Raw genomic sequence first — 19,121 nt, 5'->3', positions numbered from 1 at the left:
TGTGTATGTATATATATATATATAAAATATACACATATATATATTCATGGTATGTGGGGGAGGGAAGATATATTTCAGTATCAGCAATGTCCTGCATGCCTCTTGCCTTTTGAGATGAACTGCATTCTGTCTGTGGAATGTGTGTCTTTCTAAAAAAATCCACTTTCATGTAAAAAAACAAAGTCTGCATAATATTTTTTTTATTTGTAGACACTGGTTATTGTCCCACTTGTATATGTACATTTGTATATATGCTCCACGTGTGCAGATATGCACAAGCACATATACACAAATTATATCTATTTGGTATGTCCTCTTAGGTGTAAATATATTTTACAATTGGTTATAGGGTGTTGTTTAAACAACTGGAGGAAGAGTCACCAAAATATTAATAGTCACTCTTACAGAGTACCTGTTTACATGCTGTTCATAGGGTGCTTAAATGGAATGTGTTATTTAAACTCCTCAGTGACCTTAAAAGGGTCATTAAGTACTGTGGTGATCTAATTTTAGAGATGAAGAAAGTGAGGCTCAGAGAGGTTGAGTAACTAGACCCAAAGGACACAGCAGGTACCTGGGTGGTCTGACACTAACCAGGACATGGACTGTTTCTGTGTGTGCACCTGCCCAGTGAACCCTGGCAGCCCGTGCTCCCCAGATGATGTCTGTATTACTCAGGGCAGTGAGCATTAAGGGCTCTGGAGGCTTCCGGGAGAGCGTGTCCCTGCCACCCACCCCCACACACTGGGCTTCTTCGTAACTGCATCACTCGTGTATGAGAGTCCCTGGAATGAGATCACACTTCTCTGGAAGAGACTCTACTCTCTACTCCCCTTGAGACTTACTTGCAGCAAGCAGGAGCATGCTGCTCCTGGGAGCAGGGAGAAGGCTTACCCCTGCTCTCACCACCCTGGGGTCTGTTCTTGATCTGTTCTTGCTGGAAAACCACTAGTGTTCTTCAGAGTGGATGGCCGGGACCAAGAGATCACTAAGTAGAGGGAATAACCCTGATCTCAGCTCTGCCACCTGGTTATGTTACTAAGCTTTCCTGAGTTTTGTCATCAGTAAAATCAGGGGATAAAGAGAACTCACCTTTCTTGAGCACCAGTGGTTATTTGCAGTGGCTCCCTGCATTCTGGTACCATAAGCACTCTGGGTGGCCTGTGAGGCAGGTAATAGCCATGTCAGCAGGTGAAGAACACAGGGTTTCAGGAGGAGGTGACTGTGCTCAATCGAGGTGTGACATCAGAGCCCATCTCTGGCCACAGTAGATGATGTCTGAGCCTCCTTCCAACTCTGCATAGAATGACTCTACAACTGACGTTCACATGAGTATGGAATAGTGCAAAGGAAAGGCATCCTTGAAGCTTAAAAAGGGTAGTTTTAGAGAAATGATGCAATAATCTTGTTTACAAAATACAAACAGACTCACAGACTTAGAGAACAAACATAGTTGGGGGAGAGGGTGGAGGGATAGTTAGCTTGGGATTGATGTGTACACACTGCTATATTTAAAGTGAATAACCAACAGGTCCTACTGTATAGCACAGGGAACTCTTCTCAATGTTAGGTAGCAACCTAAATGAGAGAAGTATTTGAAAAAGAATAGATTCATGTATATGTATAACTGAATCACTTTACTGTACACCTGAAATTACCACAGCATTGTTAATCAACTAAAACATAAAATTAAAAAAGAAAAGGATAGTTTTGCTATAAAGAAATATTAATGTACATCTGGTAAATCTTATACCAAGCTTATAATTACTTATAATTTAAAACATAGCATATGCTAAAATTTTAAGATATGTTCAAGAATTTAAACATATCTTTAAATTTTGAGATGTGTTTAAGAATAGTTGAGAGAAAGCAAAGGGTGGTTTTCCCTGATAAAAGTGAAGGACTACAAAACTTTGAGAAACAATCATCCTTTTCCAGAAATCATGTCTAGGAATCACCTCTGATATAGATCTTTTGGCTGGAGAAGTCTTTGTAGAGAACATTTTCAAGTTACAAGAAATTCAGAAGCTGATATTGAGAGATGTCAGCCAACTTTTTAAAAATTTCATTCATGTTCAAATGGCTTAAGATATACAGGTGTAAATCAGAGATATTTTATCAGTTCAGTTTAGTTCAGTCGCTCAGTCATGACCGACTCTTTGCGATCCCATGAATGGCAGCACGCCAGGCCTCCCTGTCCATCACCAACTCCCGGAGTTCACTCAAACTCATGTCCATCGAGTCAGTGATGCCATCCAGCCATCTCATCCTCTGTCGTCCCCTTCTCCTCCTGCCCCCAATCCCTCCCAGCATCAGAGTCTTTTCCAATGAGTCAACTCTTTGCATAGGTGGCCAAAGTATTGGAGTTTCAGCTTTAGCATCAGTCCTTCCAAAGAACCCCCAGGACTGATCTCCTTTAGAATGGATTGGTTGGATCTCCTTGCAGTCCAAGGGACTCTCAACAGTCTTCTCCAATACCACAGTTCAAAAGCATCAGTCCTTCAGTGCTCAGCTTTCTTCACAGTCCAACTCTCACATTCATACATGACCACTGGAAAAACCATAGCCTTGACTAGACGGACCTTTGTTGGCAGAGTAATGTCTCTGCTTTTGAATATGCTGTCTAGGTTGGTCATAACTTTTCTTCCAAGGAGTAAGTATCTTTTAATTTCATGGCTGCAATCACCATTTGCAGTGATTTTGGAACCCCAAAAAATAAAGTTTGACCCTGTTTCTGCTGTTTCCCCATCTGTTTCCCATGAAGTGATGGGACCAGATGCCATGATCTTCGTTTTCTGAATGTTGAGCTTTAAGCCAACTTTTTCACTCTCCTCTTTCACTTTCATCAAGAGGCTTTTTAGTTCCTCTTCACTTTCTGCCATAAGGGTCTGCATATCTGAGGTTATTGAGATTTCTCCCAGCAATCTTGATTCCAGCTTGTACTTCATCCAGCCCAGCGTTTCTCATGATGTTCTCTGCATACAAGTTAAATAAGCAGGGTGACAATATACAGCCTTGACATACTCCTTTCCTGATTTGGAACCAGTCTGTAGTTCCATGTCCAGTTCTAACTGTTGCTTCCTGAATCTGCATATAGGTTTCTCAAGAGGCAGGTCAGGTGGTCTGGTATTCCCATCTCTTTCAGAATTTTCCACAGTTTATTGAGATATTTTATAGTTCCTTACTTTCTATGTGCAGTAAACCATACTTTATTTTAATATAGCTTCTTGATCATGACTTGCTTATTTGCATCTGAAAAATTTTGCTTAATCTAAGAACTTAAACAAACTGGTATACCATTGGGATGGATAGACTTTAAATGACAAGCTAATTCATCTTACATATGTAGCAAAATAAATTCTTTCTTAAGATTCATTTCTTAAACAGCTTAAAGAACCTCCAAATTGAGTTACATTGTTGAAAAAATAAAACTTAACTCTTTTCCAAATATTTTGAGGAAAGTATATATAATTATATACTGTAATTAAATCATTGCATGTTTGAGCAGGAAAATATCCTGGCCAATGAGGACATTTGGTTCAATTCCATCCATTTACAGAGGAGGCAGGTAAGGCCCAGAGATGGAAAATGAACTGCCTGCCATCACAATTCATTAGCAGCTGACCTTGCCCTACAGGGAACAGTTCTGGAGTCTTCATCACACTGTTATTGTCCCTAAATAATCCTAACCATACCAGGTAATCACAATGGTATGATCACTCACCTAGAGCCAGACATCCTGGAATTTGTAGTCAAGTGGGCCTTAGGAAGCATCACTATGAACAAAGCTAGTGGAGGTGATAGAATTCCAGTTGAGCTATTTCAAATCTTAAAAGATGATGCTGTGAAAGTGCTGTACTCAATATGTCAGCAAATTTGGAAAACTCAGCAGTGGCCACAGGACTGGAAAAGATCAGTTTTCATTTTAATCCCCAAGAAAGGCAATGCCAAAGAATGCTCAAAATGCTCAAACTACCACACAATTGCACTCATCTCACATGCTAGTAAAGTAATGCTCAAAATTCTCCAAGCCAGGCTTCAGCAATACATGAACCGTGAACTTCCAGATGTTCAAGCTGGATTTAAAAAAGGCAGAGGAACCAGAGATCAAATTGCCAACATCCATTGGATCATCAAAAAAAGCAAGAGAGTTCCAGAAAAACATCTTCTTCTAATTTATTGACTACTCCAAAGCCTTTAACTCTGTGGATCACAACAAGATGGGGAAAATTCTTTAAGAGATGGGAATACCACACCACCTGACCTACCTCTTGAGAAACCTACATGCAGGTCGGGAAGCAACAGTTAGAACTGGACATGGAACAACAGACTGGTTCCAAATCGGGAAAGGAGTACGTCAAGGCTGTATATTGTTGCCCTTATTTAACTTGTATGCAGAGAACATCATGAGAAATGCTGGGCTGGATGAAGCACAAGCTGGAATCAATATTGCCAGGAGAAATATCAATAACCTCAGATATGCAGAAGACACCACCCTTATGGCAGAAATCGAAGAAGAACTAAAGAGCCTCTTGATGAAAGTGAAAGAGGAGAGTTGGCTTAAAACTTTTAAGTTGGCTTAAAAAATTGGCTTAAAACTCAACATTCAGAAAACTAAGATCATGACATCTGGTCCCATCACTTCATGGCAAATAGATGGGAAAACAATGGAAACAGTGACAGACTTTATTTTTGGGGGCTCCAGAATCACTGCAGATGGTGACTACAGCCATGAAATTAAAAGACACTTGCTCCTTGGAAGAAAAGTTATGACCAGCCTAGATAGTATATTAAAAAGCAGAGACATTACTTTGCCAACAAAGGTCTGTCTAGTCAAGGCTATGGTTTTTCCAGTAGTCGTGTATGGATGTGAGAGTTGGACTACAAAGAAAGCTGAGCACTGAAGAATTGATGGTTTTAAACTGTGGTGTTGGAGAAGACTGTTGAGAGTCCCTTGGACTGCAAGGAGATCCAACCAGTCCATCCTAAAGGAAATCAGTCCTGAGTATTCATTGGAAGGACTGATGCTGAAGCTGAAACTTCAATACTTTGGCCACGTGATGTGAAGAACTGACTCATTGGAAAAGACCCTGATGCTGGGAAAGATTGAAGGGGGAAGGAGAGGGGGACAACAGAGGCTGAGATGGTTGGATGGCATCACCGACTCAATGGACATGAGTTTGAATAAACTATGGGAGTTGGTGATGGACACGGAGGCCTGGCATGCTGCAGTCCATGGGGTCGCAAAGAGTTGGACCCAACTGAGCGACTGAACTAAACTGAACTGAATCCTAACCAAAGCTAACCGTAGAAAGTCACAAAGGTTAGCTGAGTGATCCTAGGAGGTAAGGCCATCTCTGTCATTTTTAGTACGACATCTATGATGGTCAGGATGAGAGCCCAGTTCTACTGCCCGTCCATAGCAAGTTTTCCTACAGCGCTCTCACTCCTTCACTTCACAAGAACAAGGTGCCATGTCACTACTTCTATTGTTTCCCACTTGTTGAAAAAATCTATACAATACAATTGGTCATCAATCAATATAATTACATCTCTTATTTTATTTTTCACAGCGGTCCCAGTTAAATCAGAATTGGCAGTAGAAATTTTGGAGAAAGGCCAGGTCCGGTTCTGGATGCAGGCTGAGAAGCTGTCTGCCAATGCCAAAGTCAACTACATATTTAACGAAAAGGAGATTTTTGAAGGGCCGGTGGGTTTTATACGTTTTAGATTTTTTAACATATTGTTATAGGATGTCTAATAGGGCTGGGAAAGCCCTATTAGAATGCACATAAGTTGTAATAAAAACCACTGAACGTTGGGGTGGGAGGTTTAAATCATTTCACAAGTGGGAAATGAGAAAGGAAATACAGATTGATTATATCATATTACCCAAGTGAAATGGGGATCTAAAAACAACTTTTTGATAACATTTTGTGATTTGGGGTAATGAAACTTTAGTTATATTTAAAAAAGTAAATGTCAGACTTTTAATAATCAATTCTGGTCAAGGTCAGAGATTCCACATATTTTGATTTTTCTGGAATCAGGATTTTGAAACCGTTCATTAAAGTGTTAACGAGGAATTTTATTAGATTATGATACTTTGGAGTTTGTGTGTTTATTTTACATGGCTTGTTATCATCCTATCTATCTCACATATTTCCTTTCTTTTCCTTTTTACACTGAAGAAATATAAGATGCATATTGACCGAAACACTGGTATAATTGAAATGTTTATGGAAAAACTACAGGATGAGGATGAAGGCACATATACCTTCCAGGTTCAAGACGGAAGAGCAACTGGCCATTCTACCCTTGTTCTCATTGGAGATGGTGAGAGTTCTGTGGAACATTATCTGAAAGCCTTTGCTACTTCCTTCAATGTAAATACCCCACCACAGGAAAGTAGTCATGTGGGAGAAGCAGGAATTATTTCTTGATTGGATTCCAGTGTTCCAGTATTATAGCTAATACTTTCCATAGTACTTTATTTCCTAGAAATGAAAAGTTAATTTAAAAGGACACCAAAGTTATCACTGGCCCACAGGCAAGACTGCACTTAAATTATCTCATGTATAAACAAGTAGTTATTACTAAAATTCTCCAGGGAAGGATACTATAATACAACCCAGACTGTATTATGTCTCAGAAACTATGAAACTCTCTTGTAATGTGTACCTGCTTTAAATTACTTAAATGAAGAAGAAAAATATGCATGAGTAGAGCATGTCAAATCAGTTAATCATCCATTACAACTTGGTTGTATGGCAGCTGTTATAAGCCAGTGTGGAAATCACCAAGATTTAAAATGTAGTATTTAATAAAGCAATGGAAACGCTGGCCAGGTCTCTACATTTGCAGTAGCCAAAGCTATTTGACCGTTTCCTGACTTCATGACCTTGAACAAGTTTCTTAGCCTTCCTAAGCCTTTTTCTTCATCTATAAATAATGAAAACAAATAGGGTGGTCTGATGTGAGTGTTATAATAATGAATGTAAATAACAGCACAGTGACTGGCATGTACACTTTTACCGCCCAACTCTATTTCATATTTCTTTGTTTTTCGATTTTCAGTTTATAAAAAGCTCCAGAAAGAAGCCGAATTCCAGCGTCAAGAATGGATCAGGAAACAAGGTAAAAGTAGGCAGTAAATAAAGAGAAAATCTTCAGTTTCTTGAACAAAATATTCTAAGGTTATTTCCATAACAAACTAAAATGAGTATTATTGCCTTGTTAATAATGTCCTGATAAATAAAAGTAATTGAAAATATTTATCATTACAAATGATTAAAATATTACACATTTTATTACACATTTTAAAATATTTTAAAACTAAATCTTTAATTTCAAAAATTTCACTTTAAACATAAATCAACTTAGAACTTAAGAATGAGTTTGGATTTTTGCATTCATGATTAACATTGCTGCTTGCTGATGTCATTAAAATTTTATAGGTCCACATTTCGCTGAGTATTTGAGCTGGGAAGTGACTGGTGAATGTAATGTACTATTAAAATGCAAGGTAAGAAGTAAATAAATTTTTAATAATTTGGTACAAAGAGAATAAAGATAAAATAGAATGTGAGAAGAAAAGGAAGATCAATTTCTTATCTCCTCCATTCTTACCTCCTCTTATCTCTCATCATTTGCACCAAAATGATAAGTGATATGCCCTTACTGTTGAATGTTACTGTAATCGTTGGTTGGTAAGAAATATTTAAAATAATATAAAACAATATAAAAATATGGAAAGTCAAGATGATTGTTTTAATTAATCACACATGGCCTAGTTAATAAAAACAGACTTTTTTTTTATTAAGACTTTTTTTTAAAAAAAGCAGTTTTAGGTTCAGGGCAAAATTTAAGGGAAAGATACACAGATTTCCCACTTAGCATTGTCCCTATAAGTGCATAGCCTCCTTCATTATCAACATGCCCACCAAAATGGTACAAGTGTTACAACTGATGAACCCACATGGACACATCATCATCCAAAGTCCATAGTTTACATTCTGATTCACTCTGTGAGTTTGCACAAACATATAAAAACCTGTATCCATCATTATTGTATCATACGGAATATTTTCACTGCCCCCAAAAAGCCTTGTGCGCTGCCTGCACATCCCTCACTAGCTCTCCCCCTACACCTGCTGCCCCGCACTTTGCAGCACGTGGGATCTTAGTTCCTCAACCAGGGATCAAATCTGCATCCCCTGCATTGGAAGATGGGTTCTTAATCGCTGGACCACCAGGGAAGTCCCTGAAACTGTTTTCTTGATTTGTATGAAGTCTTTACTTTTTCATACAGTCTAAATTATACAAGAAAATATGAATATACTCTCCCTCATAAGAAATTCTAACATCATGGATAAAGCTTAAGATCCCTTTAAGCACATGAAGTCATTTAGCCCATTTGAAATTTGTGAGATGATGTATGGATATAGGATTTAAATGAATTTCCTAAAAATTGCTAAGCGACTAATTTATTAAACCATACTTGATGGATGCTAACTAAACTTACTGCAGTGATCATTTTGCAAAAATGCATATATCAAATCATTATGTTGTATACACTAGACATATGCAATATCATATCAATTATATCTCAATAAAATTGGAAAAATATTTAATTTAAAAGATTTCTTAACCGTATTTCCCCTTCGCATTTATTTGAAAAGCTTCATTTATCTTACAAAAGTAGTTAGTTATAGATAGGGGCTTCTACATTCTGATACCTTGATAAAGTCATTTGTTTTTGTGACACAGACTATTATTTTAATCTAATGGGATTTGTCTTCCTTCAGATTTTAAATTTTTATATTTTACTTAAGTCTGTATGTTAGTTTGTATGCTTCTATGCTTTCTTCTGGAGAAGGAAATGGCAACCTACTCCAATATTCTTGCCTGGAGAATCCCATGGATGGAGGAACCTGGTGGGCTACAGTCCATGGGGTCACAAAGAGTTGGACATGACTGAGCGACTTCACTTTCACTTTCTTTCATGCTTTCTTGTCCATGAGATGATTTTAAAGTCTGTTTTTTTCTGCTGGAAATAAAGATGCTATTGATTTACTTTTATTCTTTTGTATCTATTTTATTCTAAACTCTAACAGTTAAAACAGCTTTCAGTTGATTTCTCTTGAAATCTTTACTTTTTCTTATATCCAATGCTGCATTAAGAATTATTTAATTTCATAAGAATAGCATTCCTTTATCTTGAGAAGTATAACTACTATTTTCCTCCTAGGTGGCGAATATTAAGAAAGAGACTAGTATTGTATGGTACAAAGATGATAGGGAGATTTCAGTGGATGAAAAGCATGACTTTAAGGATGGCATATGTACCCTCCTTATAACAGAGGTAGGTGGCTATAAATATAAAATGCAGCGTATTACTTCTGTACCCCATGTTCTTCCAAAATACAGAGACTAGATTATGTGTTCCTTTGCCCTGGGCATAGATCCTTGCCCTGACGTCACCCAAAAAGCAAGCAGTAAAGACACAAAGCTTCTCTCACTTTGTGATAAGTGAGGGTTTGTCAGACATCCAAACAGTGTTGGCAGGACACACAACTCTTGCCTCTCTGAGCTAGTTTTTCTCATAGATGGGTGAGTGGCAGGGCGGTTAAGCAAATTGTTCTTTGTTTGCTCTTCAGCTTCAACTTGTTCCCTAAAGGTACAGAGACAATCAAACATAGTATTTATTTCTGTATAGGTTTTTATTTACTTTTTGTCTAAAAGAAGCTGCCTTTCAAATACATGTGCTCATTAGTTTTTAAAATGAAGGCAGAGCAAAGGGTGAGGACTTTAAGCCTCAAGTCAATTGTCACCTTAGAGGGTGAAAACTCGGGGCTGCTGGCTAGCCAGTTTTGATGGATAGTCCCTCTGGGAACTGGTCATTGCTCACATGGCTGAATGCTTGTTCAGTGTGTTTTGATGGCAGTTCTATAAATCATGGGCCCTGAAAAATGCAAATGCCATATCCTGAGGCTACAACAAGCTGCAATCTGGTCTATCTCTTCTCCCCTTAGTTTTCCAAGAAAGATGCTGGTATTTATGAAGTTGTCCTGAAAGACGACAGAGGAAAAGATAAGAGCAGACTGAAGCTTGTGGATGAAGGTCAGTCCACCAGGGTCCATTCCGTGTGTTCCATACACCAGTGACCAGAATTCTAAGTGAGACTGAGCTGGGAGATTCAAGTCATGCTCGTCTTTTGTCCATAGGTTTCGTTTTAATTGCCATTACGGCAGAGCGAATTTTATTAAAAAACAAAAACCACTTTTAGTCTTCCTTTCAAGTCAGAAATGTAGTTTTGATCCTCAGAGAATGTATAGTTGACAATTCACTAGAGGTCTGTTTTCAATATCAATCATCATTTTTGTTTCAAACCTATGAAGACTGTTTCAGGATCAAATACTACCATGAAAAACATGTCTCAAAATAGTCCACTATTTTAAAGGTGGCAGGAAAGGTTATACATGGAACGCAAATCCTCTAAGTTAGTAGCAGAGCAAGAAAACAATTTCCATTTTCCCAAGGCCTCTGATGACAATTATATCATGATAAAGAAAACCTACATGGGACGCCCACATTTCCAGTTTTGTTCCCGAGCAAGATCTTTAACAACATTGCTGACGAACAGCAGAAGTCTGACTTCAATTTTGCCTTCCCACTCTTGGTGGAGGCAGGACTAAATGTGCTTTTTGTTTATTGGCAAAAAGCATTAATTAGGGTGAGAACTATCAGGGAACTCAGATGGTTAATTCACCATGAATTGATACCACAGATAAGAAAACTTCCTCTAAGGTAAACGAAGCCTTCCTGGGACTTAGGAAGAAGGGAATTCTAAAGCAAAAAATATTCCTGGGATTCTCACGGTGACTCTTTCTCTAGAATGTAAATATGGTGACAGTTTACAAAGAATTTGAGGGAACAAAAATATCAAAATAGGAGCAGAGATCTTTTAAAACTTGATAACAATTGAGTTCTTTGAGCTTGTATTGTCAATTGGTCAATAAGTCCATCTTGTGACAGGATGCTTTTGAGAGTGTATGTAACTAATTATGTGAGATTGAACTTGACATTGAGCATGTTTATGCTAAAGCTTTATGAATCTCTTTCCACAGCCTTTAAAGAGCTAATGACTGAAGTATGTAAAACAATAGGTAAGTTCTCACAAGGCAATACTTCCTTATTCTCTGGGGTGGGCTTGGTTTTGTTCAGTCGTGTCTGATTCTTTGCGACCCCATGGACTGTAGCACCTCAGGCTCCTCTGTCCATGGACTTCTCCAGGCAAGAATACTGGAGTGGGTTGCCATTTCCTTCTCCAGGGGATCTTCCCTTCTCAGGGATCGAACCTGTGTCTCCTGCATTGGCAGGGAAATTCTTTACCACTGAGCCACCTGGGGAGACTGGGATGGGCTTACAGGTGTGTTAAATATGTGTTTTCTTCTTGCAGCTCTGTCTGCAACAGATCTGAAGATCCAGAGCACAGCTGAGGGCATCCGGCTGTACTCTTTTGTTACTTACTACGTGGATGATCTGAAAGTTAACTGGTCCCACAAGTAAGTGAATAAAAACCTAACTGCTGTGTAGAAGTCCTTTCTCCACTCAGAGGAAGGACTGGAGCAAACAACAGCCCTCTCTTGCACTCAGGTAAGGAGTCTGCTTACTTCTCAAGTCTGATGTTGAGAAATGTAGGACAGAAACATCCAGGCCATCCCTTCAGTGTGAGGTTAGCACTCTCCCTTAGCATGGACGTGGTGAGGCCAGTCATGGCTTGGAGCATCTGTCTCTGTGATCTGTCGTTGTTCAGTCGCTCAGTTGTGTCTGACTCTTTGCGACCCCGTGGAGTGCAGCACGTCAGATTCCTCTGTCCTCCACTATCTCCCAGAGTTTGCTCAAACTCCTGTCATTGAGTCGGTGATGCCATCCAGCCGTCTCATCCTCTGTCACCCCCTTCTCAAATCACAATTTGTAGATGCCTCTGTAACATTACCTCCACCTCCACACAATCACGCTTTGCCAGGTTCTTATCTGGTCTTTCCAAGCACACCTAACCTATGCTGTGCTCTGGACAAAACTGCAGCAGGCTGCACCACGTTTCCTGTTGTGTGACTTAAAGCTCATTGACCCCAGAAGCCTGATCCAAAGAGGTGCCCGATTTTATCATCATTGTCATTGTAGCAGTTGGCATAGTGGGGCATTAGCATGTTTTCTCAGAAGGCTTTGGACATCTCAAGATGACTCTGGGAATGTGTATTTGAACTAGATTGAGCCTGAAGATCCATTCTAATCCCAGGCTTCCTTTGTGCAATTGTGGAGGGATTTCATTCAAGTTCTTCTTGGGGATTCCAAGGCCTGAAGTAGGTTTCTTAGTCAAACCAGGCCTCCCATTGACACCATTGAGAGGATCCCTGACCTCTGTGCTTCACTGAAATTTCCTGAGCTGAGAGGCCAGCAGGCTGCCGCAGAAACCAGTAAGGCACATCCACCTTCACCCACCCTTGGGGTGCAGTGGACACTCGTTCCCAAAGTCCTGGTGCAGCCTGCCGAGCAGAGGTTACTGTGGGTCCCTGGGAGGAGTCAAACAACTGTGTACTTAGAGCTTCCCTTCAGTGGTGTTGACTTAAAAAACAGTCACAACCTGAAAGTTGAGAGTTATGTTTTTTTTTTTTTTTTTGAGAGTTATGTTTTATTTGGTGCAAATTTTTAGGACTTAAGCCTGGGAGGCAGCTTCTCAAGTAGCCCTGAGAGAACTGTTCTGAGGAGGTGGGGGGAGAAGTCAGGTTACATAGATGTCTGCAACAAAGGGAAAGTAGTCTGAACATCAAAAGTATTTTTGTAAATTTAAGAAAACCAGATGTCTCAAGTTAAGGAATTCATTGCTTTTCTCTATATGGGAAGGTGCAAGTCTGGGCTTACTGAAATCATTCCTTTCATATGTATCTCAGCTATCTGGGGGCAGTATCTTGCATTTTTCACATCCTGAGCCCCTCAGGGCTCACCTGTAGGGAGTGGTTGCAGCCTCATGGTATTGATCCCAGTTATTGTTCTCCTTCCTGGGTGCCCTCTGGGCTCAGAAATTCACATTTGAGGGGCTGTGATCACTCAAGGCGTGACTTCCTTGTTTACTAATATGGCAAGAATAGTCCATTTCTCAGTGGACATGCATTGCTCCAAGCCCTTTAGAGGTATGAAATCATTTAATATTCAAACTCAGTGAGATGGGTACTTATCACTTTAGTGACTAGGAAGCTCAGGCTCTGGGAGGTGACTTGCCTGAGGTCATCAACTCTGTGATAAGTGAAGGGCTGAAACCAGGAAGCCTGGCTGCAGAGCTCCTCCATCACAGCACTACTCTGGATTCAAGTTTCATTAAACGTCTAGATTGAACATTTCACCAGAACTGGGTCCCATGAAGCATTCATTTGTTTCTTGAAAATGACTTTACTTTTATGCAGAACAGCATTTTGTTAGGTTTATTGTTATTACTATTGATTTCCTGAATTCTTTTTAAAAAAATGAAAACAAGTAAAATTCCACTTTGAATGCCTGGAGTTTCATTCCTTTGTTCTATTTCTCACAGAATACATTTTAGGAAAGTGATTGTAAGGTAAAATAGATCAGATTCTAGGAAATTCCTCTGTGACATCTAGGGCATTCTAATATATCCGTCTGAAGAATAAGAGAAGATAGATTAATTGAATCAAAAGGCTTTACATCATCTCTAATAGAATTACATGTTCCCCAAAATTAGAACATTGGGTTTTAAGGAAACTGCTGTCAGACTAGTAAGGCATAAGCTTCATACATCGTTTGGTATGTCAGCTACATGAGTGTTTTGTGTGCACACAGACGTGTGACTGTAAAAGGCTCAGGAACCAAGGACCGATTGCTCTCCCTGTGTTTATGTAAGTATGTGGTGTGATGTAAAAAAAAACACCTTAAAATGGGTTTGGATCTTGACTTTGCTCCTCTCTTCCCTTGGATCTTAGGCAAGTCATCCAATTTTCTGAAACTCAGGTTTCCCTCATATAAAATAGAAGCAGTAATACCTGTTCTAACTCATAACACTGATGGACTCAATAAGAGAATTAATCACACTTTGAAAACCGTGACATGCTTTACAGATGTAAGGTACTATTATGGGATCTTGTGGACTGTATTCCACCAGGTTCTGTCCATGGAACTTTCCAGGCAAGAATACTGGAGCAGGTTGCCATTCTGTTCTCCAGGGGATCTTATAGACCCAGGGATCAAGTGCATATCTCTTGCATCTCCTGCACTGACAGGCAGATTCTTTACCATTGTGCTATGGGGAAGCCCATTATGCATGTTAGCCAGAGATTAAAGAACTCAAGACTTATCACAGCAAAGCAGAGAACTGTCTGCCTTTCTAACTCTTTAGGACATATACATATATATATTGCTCAGGCTAAAGTCTATGGGTACAGATGGGTTCCTTTACCCTATATTTTATGACATTTTAATTTTAATATCTTTTAAAGAATGTGGTATATAAGAAAAATGCTGAATGTTTATTTGAAATCTGAAATTTCTGATGGAGATTTTTGTTTTTTTTATTTTTTTAAGTTCATTTTATTTATTACAACCCCAAACATAATACATGTTTGTTTTAGAAAATATATTTACCATCATACTAAAATTAGAAAGAGTTTATAATATGATACCACCCATGGCTTTCCTAGCCACAGTATGAACATTTTGAGGAAACTTCCAGTCTTTTCTCCATGCATAATTGTTGCTGTAAAAAAGTAGTTTTGTATAGTACCTTATTTTTTCTTGGTCTTCCCTGGTGGCTTAGATGGTAAAGAATCTGCCTGCAATGCAGGAGGGAGACCCAGGTTGGATCCCTGGGGTTGCCTTTTCCTTCTCCGATGCATGAAAGTGAAAAGTGCAAGTGAAGTCGCTCAGTCATGTCCAACTGAAAGGTTGTTGTTGAATCACGCGAATACACTGGAATTCTTGGCCCCCGGAGGAGAAGAATTCAATCCGGGGCCAGAGACGAGGCTTGATTGCTCAGAGCTTTTGTGTAATAAAGTTTTATTAAAGTATAAAGGAGATAGAGAAAGCTTCTGACATAGGCATCAGAAGGAGGCAGAAAGAGTACCCGCTTGCTAGTGTTAACAATGAGGTTATATAATCCAAAGAATGTCTGGAGGTTGTAAAGACCTCATCAGACCTACTCCCATAATTTACATTTTAAGATAACACTGTCCTCAGGCAAGATACATCCTTGTAAAGACCAGGTCTACTCCCATAATTAACATTTTAAGATAACAGAAGGTTGAATCCAAAGACTGTCCTTAGGCAGGATACATTATTGTTATATAATCCTAAGGAATGTGGAGAAAGAAAAAAAGTTTGTCCTTTCTTCCTCCTTGAGAATTCCAGACCCCTCTCTCCTTGGGGACCCCTAGACTCCCTATCAAACTGCCTAGGAAATGACTCTCTCACAACTCTTAGCGACCCCATGAACTGTAGCCTACCTGGCTCCTCTGTCCATGGATTTTCCAGGCAAGAGTACTGGAGTGGGGTGCCATTGCCTTCTTCAAGGAAGATCTATAGCTACGACTTATTTTTTTCTATTTCCTCACATGTTTATGAACTTTTCATAGAGTTTAACATCATTGAGAGTATATTGTGTGTGTGTGTTAATTGCTCAGTTGTGTCTGACTTTTTGCAGCTCCAAGGACTGTAGCCCATCAGGCTCCTCTGTCCATGGAATTCTCTAGGCAAGAATACTGGAATGGGCTGCCGTTCTCTTCCCCAGGGGATCTTCCTGACTCAGGGATTGAACCTGGATCTCCTGTGTTGCAGGCAGATTCTATACCATCTGAGCCACCAGGGAAGCCCCTGAGAGTACACTACTTCCACCTTTCTTCTCATATTTCATCTTTAACAGTAGTGTTTGTAGACTGTCAGATCCAAGGGCTCTATTTGCTTTTATTGTCTTGTAAAGAAGATGATGTGCGGTTCTGCATATGACCAGCTACAGAATAGGAGGAGACACACATCCAGGGTCAGAGTAGGTGCCTCATTCATTTTGACAGCAACTCTGCTTCTCATTTATTCTTGGCCTGACTACTGAGCACATATTTACATTTGTCTTAAATAGCTTTGTAACCACGTGTGTCAGTAGATATCAGCCACAGATGAACCTCCTTAGATCTGTTTTTAACTAGTCTGTAAAAACCCCATTTATAGCCATAGACCATCTGTGTGAGATGTGCAGTAATAATATGCGGAGTTTGGCCTTTTCTGTTTAAAGATTAGTCCTACAAATAAAACCAAGCAGAAACAAAGATGATTAATACCCCTGAGAAGTACTGGTGCTGCAATCTGAGTCCAAGACCACTATTGGGAGGTCAGTGTGCAGACTGCCGCACTCCACCACTCCAGGCCTTGGAATCCTTGTTCTGTGATTCAGGGCCCATAATGTCTCTGAAGCAGAAGAGCATGTGAGGATCTCATGTTATTTTGAAAGTCTGTAAAACTTGATGATAAGACCTTCAATACAAGACAAAGTAAAGGTAAGCTCTGGATGAAAGCCTCTGATAACAAGGTTTCCTTTTGATCAAAACAGTGGGACTGCTATTAAGTACTCAGATAGAGTTAAGAGTGGGGTCACCGGAGAACAGATTTGGCTGCAGATCAACGAGCCCACCCCCAACGACAAGGGCAAGTACGTGATGGAGCTCTTTGACGGTAAAACCGGACACCAGAAGATGGTGGACCTTTCTGGACAAGGTAAACGGGTGCTCTGCAGGTTAGAACCTAAAGTGGAGATTGCTGTTGCTGTTGTTCAGTTGCTAAGTTGTGCCCAACTCTTTGTGACCCCATGGACTGCAGTATGCCTGGCTTCCCTGTCCTTCACCACCTCCCAGAGTTTGCTCAAACTCCTGTCCATTGAGTCGGTGATGCCATCCAATCATGTCATCCTCTGTCACCCTCTTCTCCTACTGCCCTCAGTCTTTACCAGTATCAGGGTCTTTTCTAATGAGTCAGCTCTTTGCATCAAGTGGCTAAAGCATTGGAGCTTCAGCTTCAGCATCAGAACTTCCAGTGAATATTCAGGGTTGCTTTCCTTTAAGATTGACTGGTTTGATCTCCTTGCTGTCCAAGGGTCTCTCAAGAGTCTTCTCCAGCATCACAATTCAAAAGCATCAACTGTGAAAGATGTGGGCTTTTTTTTAAAAGGATGGAGGCTTCCTGTACTTTATAGCAGGTCCCCACTGGCTATTTTACCCTGGGTAGTGTATGTATGTCAATGCTACTCTCCCAGTTCATCCCACTCAAAACTTATTTAGATTTGCTTTTACTCTCTGCCCACTGAAGCTCGTTTAACTACCCAACTCTCAAATCCCTCTCAAACAAGAGGCCTTAGGTTGTTTGACCAGCATGGTCCCCTGCAGGAAACGCACGAGCTCAGCCAGGCTGTCTCCGTGTGTGATGTGAGCGAGAAGAGCAGCCCTAAGTAGCCTGTTTAGCCCAGCGGTCCACCTCCACAGCCTGTAAGCCTGGCTTTGTGCTGATTTTTCCCATCTATAAAAGGGGGCAGACTGGTTTTATGTACATATTTTCTAGACGTAAAATGTTACAATTCCCAGACCTCAGGGGAACTTAAAGACCAGGTGAGAAAGATTCAAAAATGAAGCTGTATTTTTGCCTGACATCTTCAAAGTCCCTTACTCTGTAGGCTCGAAAAAAAATTATTTTAGAACTCTCATTTCTTTGTTTCTATGTCTTTTATTTTGTCTCCTGCATAGCATAGAAGCAGTGCTTCAGGCCAGCACTGGCACACGCTGTGATCAATTGCAAACGGACGGGCTGGACCACAGAACAGAGTGTTTAACTGTCTGTGACGTGCAGAATGATTTAATGAGAGGAAAGCTTTTCTGTTACTCAGGATTTTTAACAGAACCAACCCATATTTGAAACAGACCTTTCTTCCCATTCCTTCTTTTTTTAAAAAAAAACTTTTTATTTTGTACTGGGGGCTTCCCTGGTGGCTCAGATGGTAAAGAATTTGACTGCAATGCAGGAGACCTGGCTTCGATCCCTGGGTCAGGAAGATCCCCAGGAGAAGGGAATGGTAACCCACTCCAGTATGCCTGGAGAATTCCATGAACCTCTAGAGGAGGCTGGTAGGCTACAGTCCACGGGTCACACAGAGCTGGACACAACTGAGTGACTAGCACATAGCCGATTAACAAACAATGTTGTGATAGTTCCAGGTGAACAGCGAAGCTGTTCAGCCATACGTATGCATATATCCATTCCCCGCCAAACCCCGCTCCCATCCAGGCTGCCACACAGCACTGAGCACAGTTTCATCCCATTCTGTCTTTGGCTGAGTGAAACTTTGCTTTTCTGTTTGGAGGGTTGAAGTCTTCTCACTGAATTGAGAGCTTCTAAAATCCACTATTTCATGCTTTCTGCTTAGAAAGTATTTGCTTCTCTTGTTAAGCCTTTGAGTCATAGGGACTGCTCGGGTGCAGCCTCCTTCATAGCCCACCATGTCAGGTCTGGACTGATTACACTGCGCTCACATTGTGAGCTCTTGTAGGCCCCTGTGTGTGGCCAGTTCTGGGTGAGAAAATTCTAACTTCTCTTTTTTTCTCTTCAAGCCTACGATGAAGCCTTTGCGGAATTCCAGAGATTGAAGTAAGTCCCCCGCTTTCCCAACGACGCCCCCACAGGACCCTTGTCTCTGACCCGTGCTCCTCCCCGGCTGAGTCAGCGGGACAGAGGGTCCTGAATTGGGGCAAATGCAAGCGGAGCAGCACTTCCCGCTGCTTTGCTGAGCGGCGGAAACAGAAATGCGGTCGGGTTGGCTACTTGACAGCAACACTGAAACAAAACCCTTCTTTGTCTGCATGTTTGTTCGTTTCTCTCAACCACAGACAAGCTGCCATCGCCGAGAAAAGTAAGTAAACCCCTTTGAGTTTATTCCTAGTGTGGCTTCAAAATACAACTTTATTTTTCTATTATTACTGCAGACGGAGGAGAGTGAAAGCATTTTTTTTTCCTTTTCTTTCATTTCTATGTATATTTTTAAAACCTTAGGTGTTCCGCATGTGTTGTCCTTTAGT

At 40.4% G+C, this 19,121-nt stretch overlaps 1 protein-coding gene across 4 annotated transcripts in view; it reads left to right on the top strand.

Moving 5' to 3' along the window:
* MYOM1 (myomesin 1) overlaps positions 1-19,121 on the top strand; it is a 122,357-nt gene that overhangs the window by 97,163 nt on the left and 6,073 nt on the right. For 2 of the 4 annotated variants that reach the window (XM_086373104.1, XM_086373103.1), the window contains 11 exons: positions 5,574-5,710; positions 6,192-6,336; positions 7,078-7,137; positions 7,458-7,525; positions 9,251-9,364; positions 10,035-10,122; positions 11,130-11,168; positions 11,462-11,567; positions 16,613-16,776; positions 18,657-18,693; positions 18,933-18,955. In XM_086373104.1, coding sequence (XP_086229230.1) covers positions 5,574-5,710; positions 6,192-6,336; positions 7,078-7,137; positions 7,458-7,525; positions 9,251-9,364; positions 10,035-10,122; positions 11,130-11,168; positions 11,462-11,567; positions 16,613-16,776; positions 18,657-18,693; positions 18,933-18,955 — 981 coding nt within the window. Of the gene's footprint in view, positions 1-5,573; positions 5,711-6,191; positions 6,337-7,077; positions 7,138-7,457; positions 7,528-9,250; positions 9,365-10,034; positions 10,123-11,129; positions 11,169-11,461; positions 11,659-16,612; positions 16,777-18,656; positions 18,694-18,932; positions 18,956-19,121 lie in introns of those variants that run through there. The other 2 variants (XR_015153912.1, XR_015153913.1) reach the window with 2 other exon arrangements.

Source organism: Bos grunniens, chromosome 24 (assembly GCF_055505025.1).
Source record: "Bos grunniens cultivar Pamir isolate PY7600 chromosome 24, Bosgru_T2T1.0, whole genome shotgun sequence".
Taxonomy (NCBI): domain Eukaryota; kingdom Metazoa; phylum Chordata; class Mammalia; order Artiodactyla; family Bovidae; genus Bos; species Bos grunniens.
This window is presented reverse-complemented; position numbering and strand designations above follow the sequence as displayed.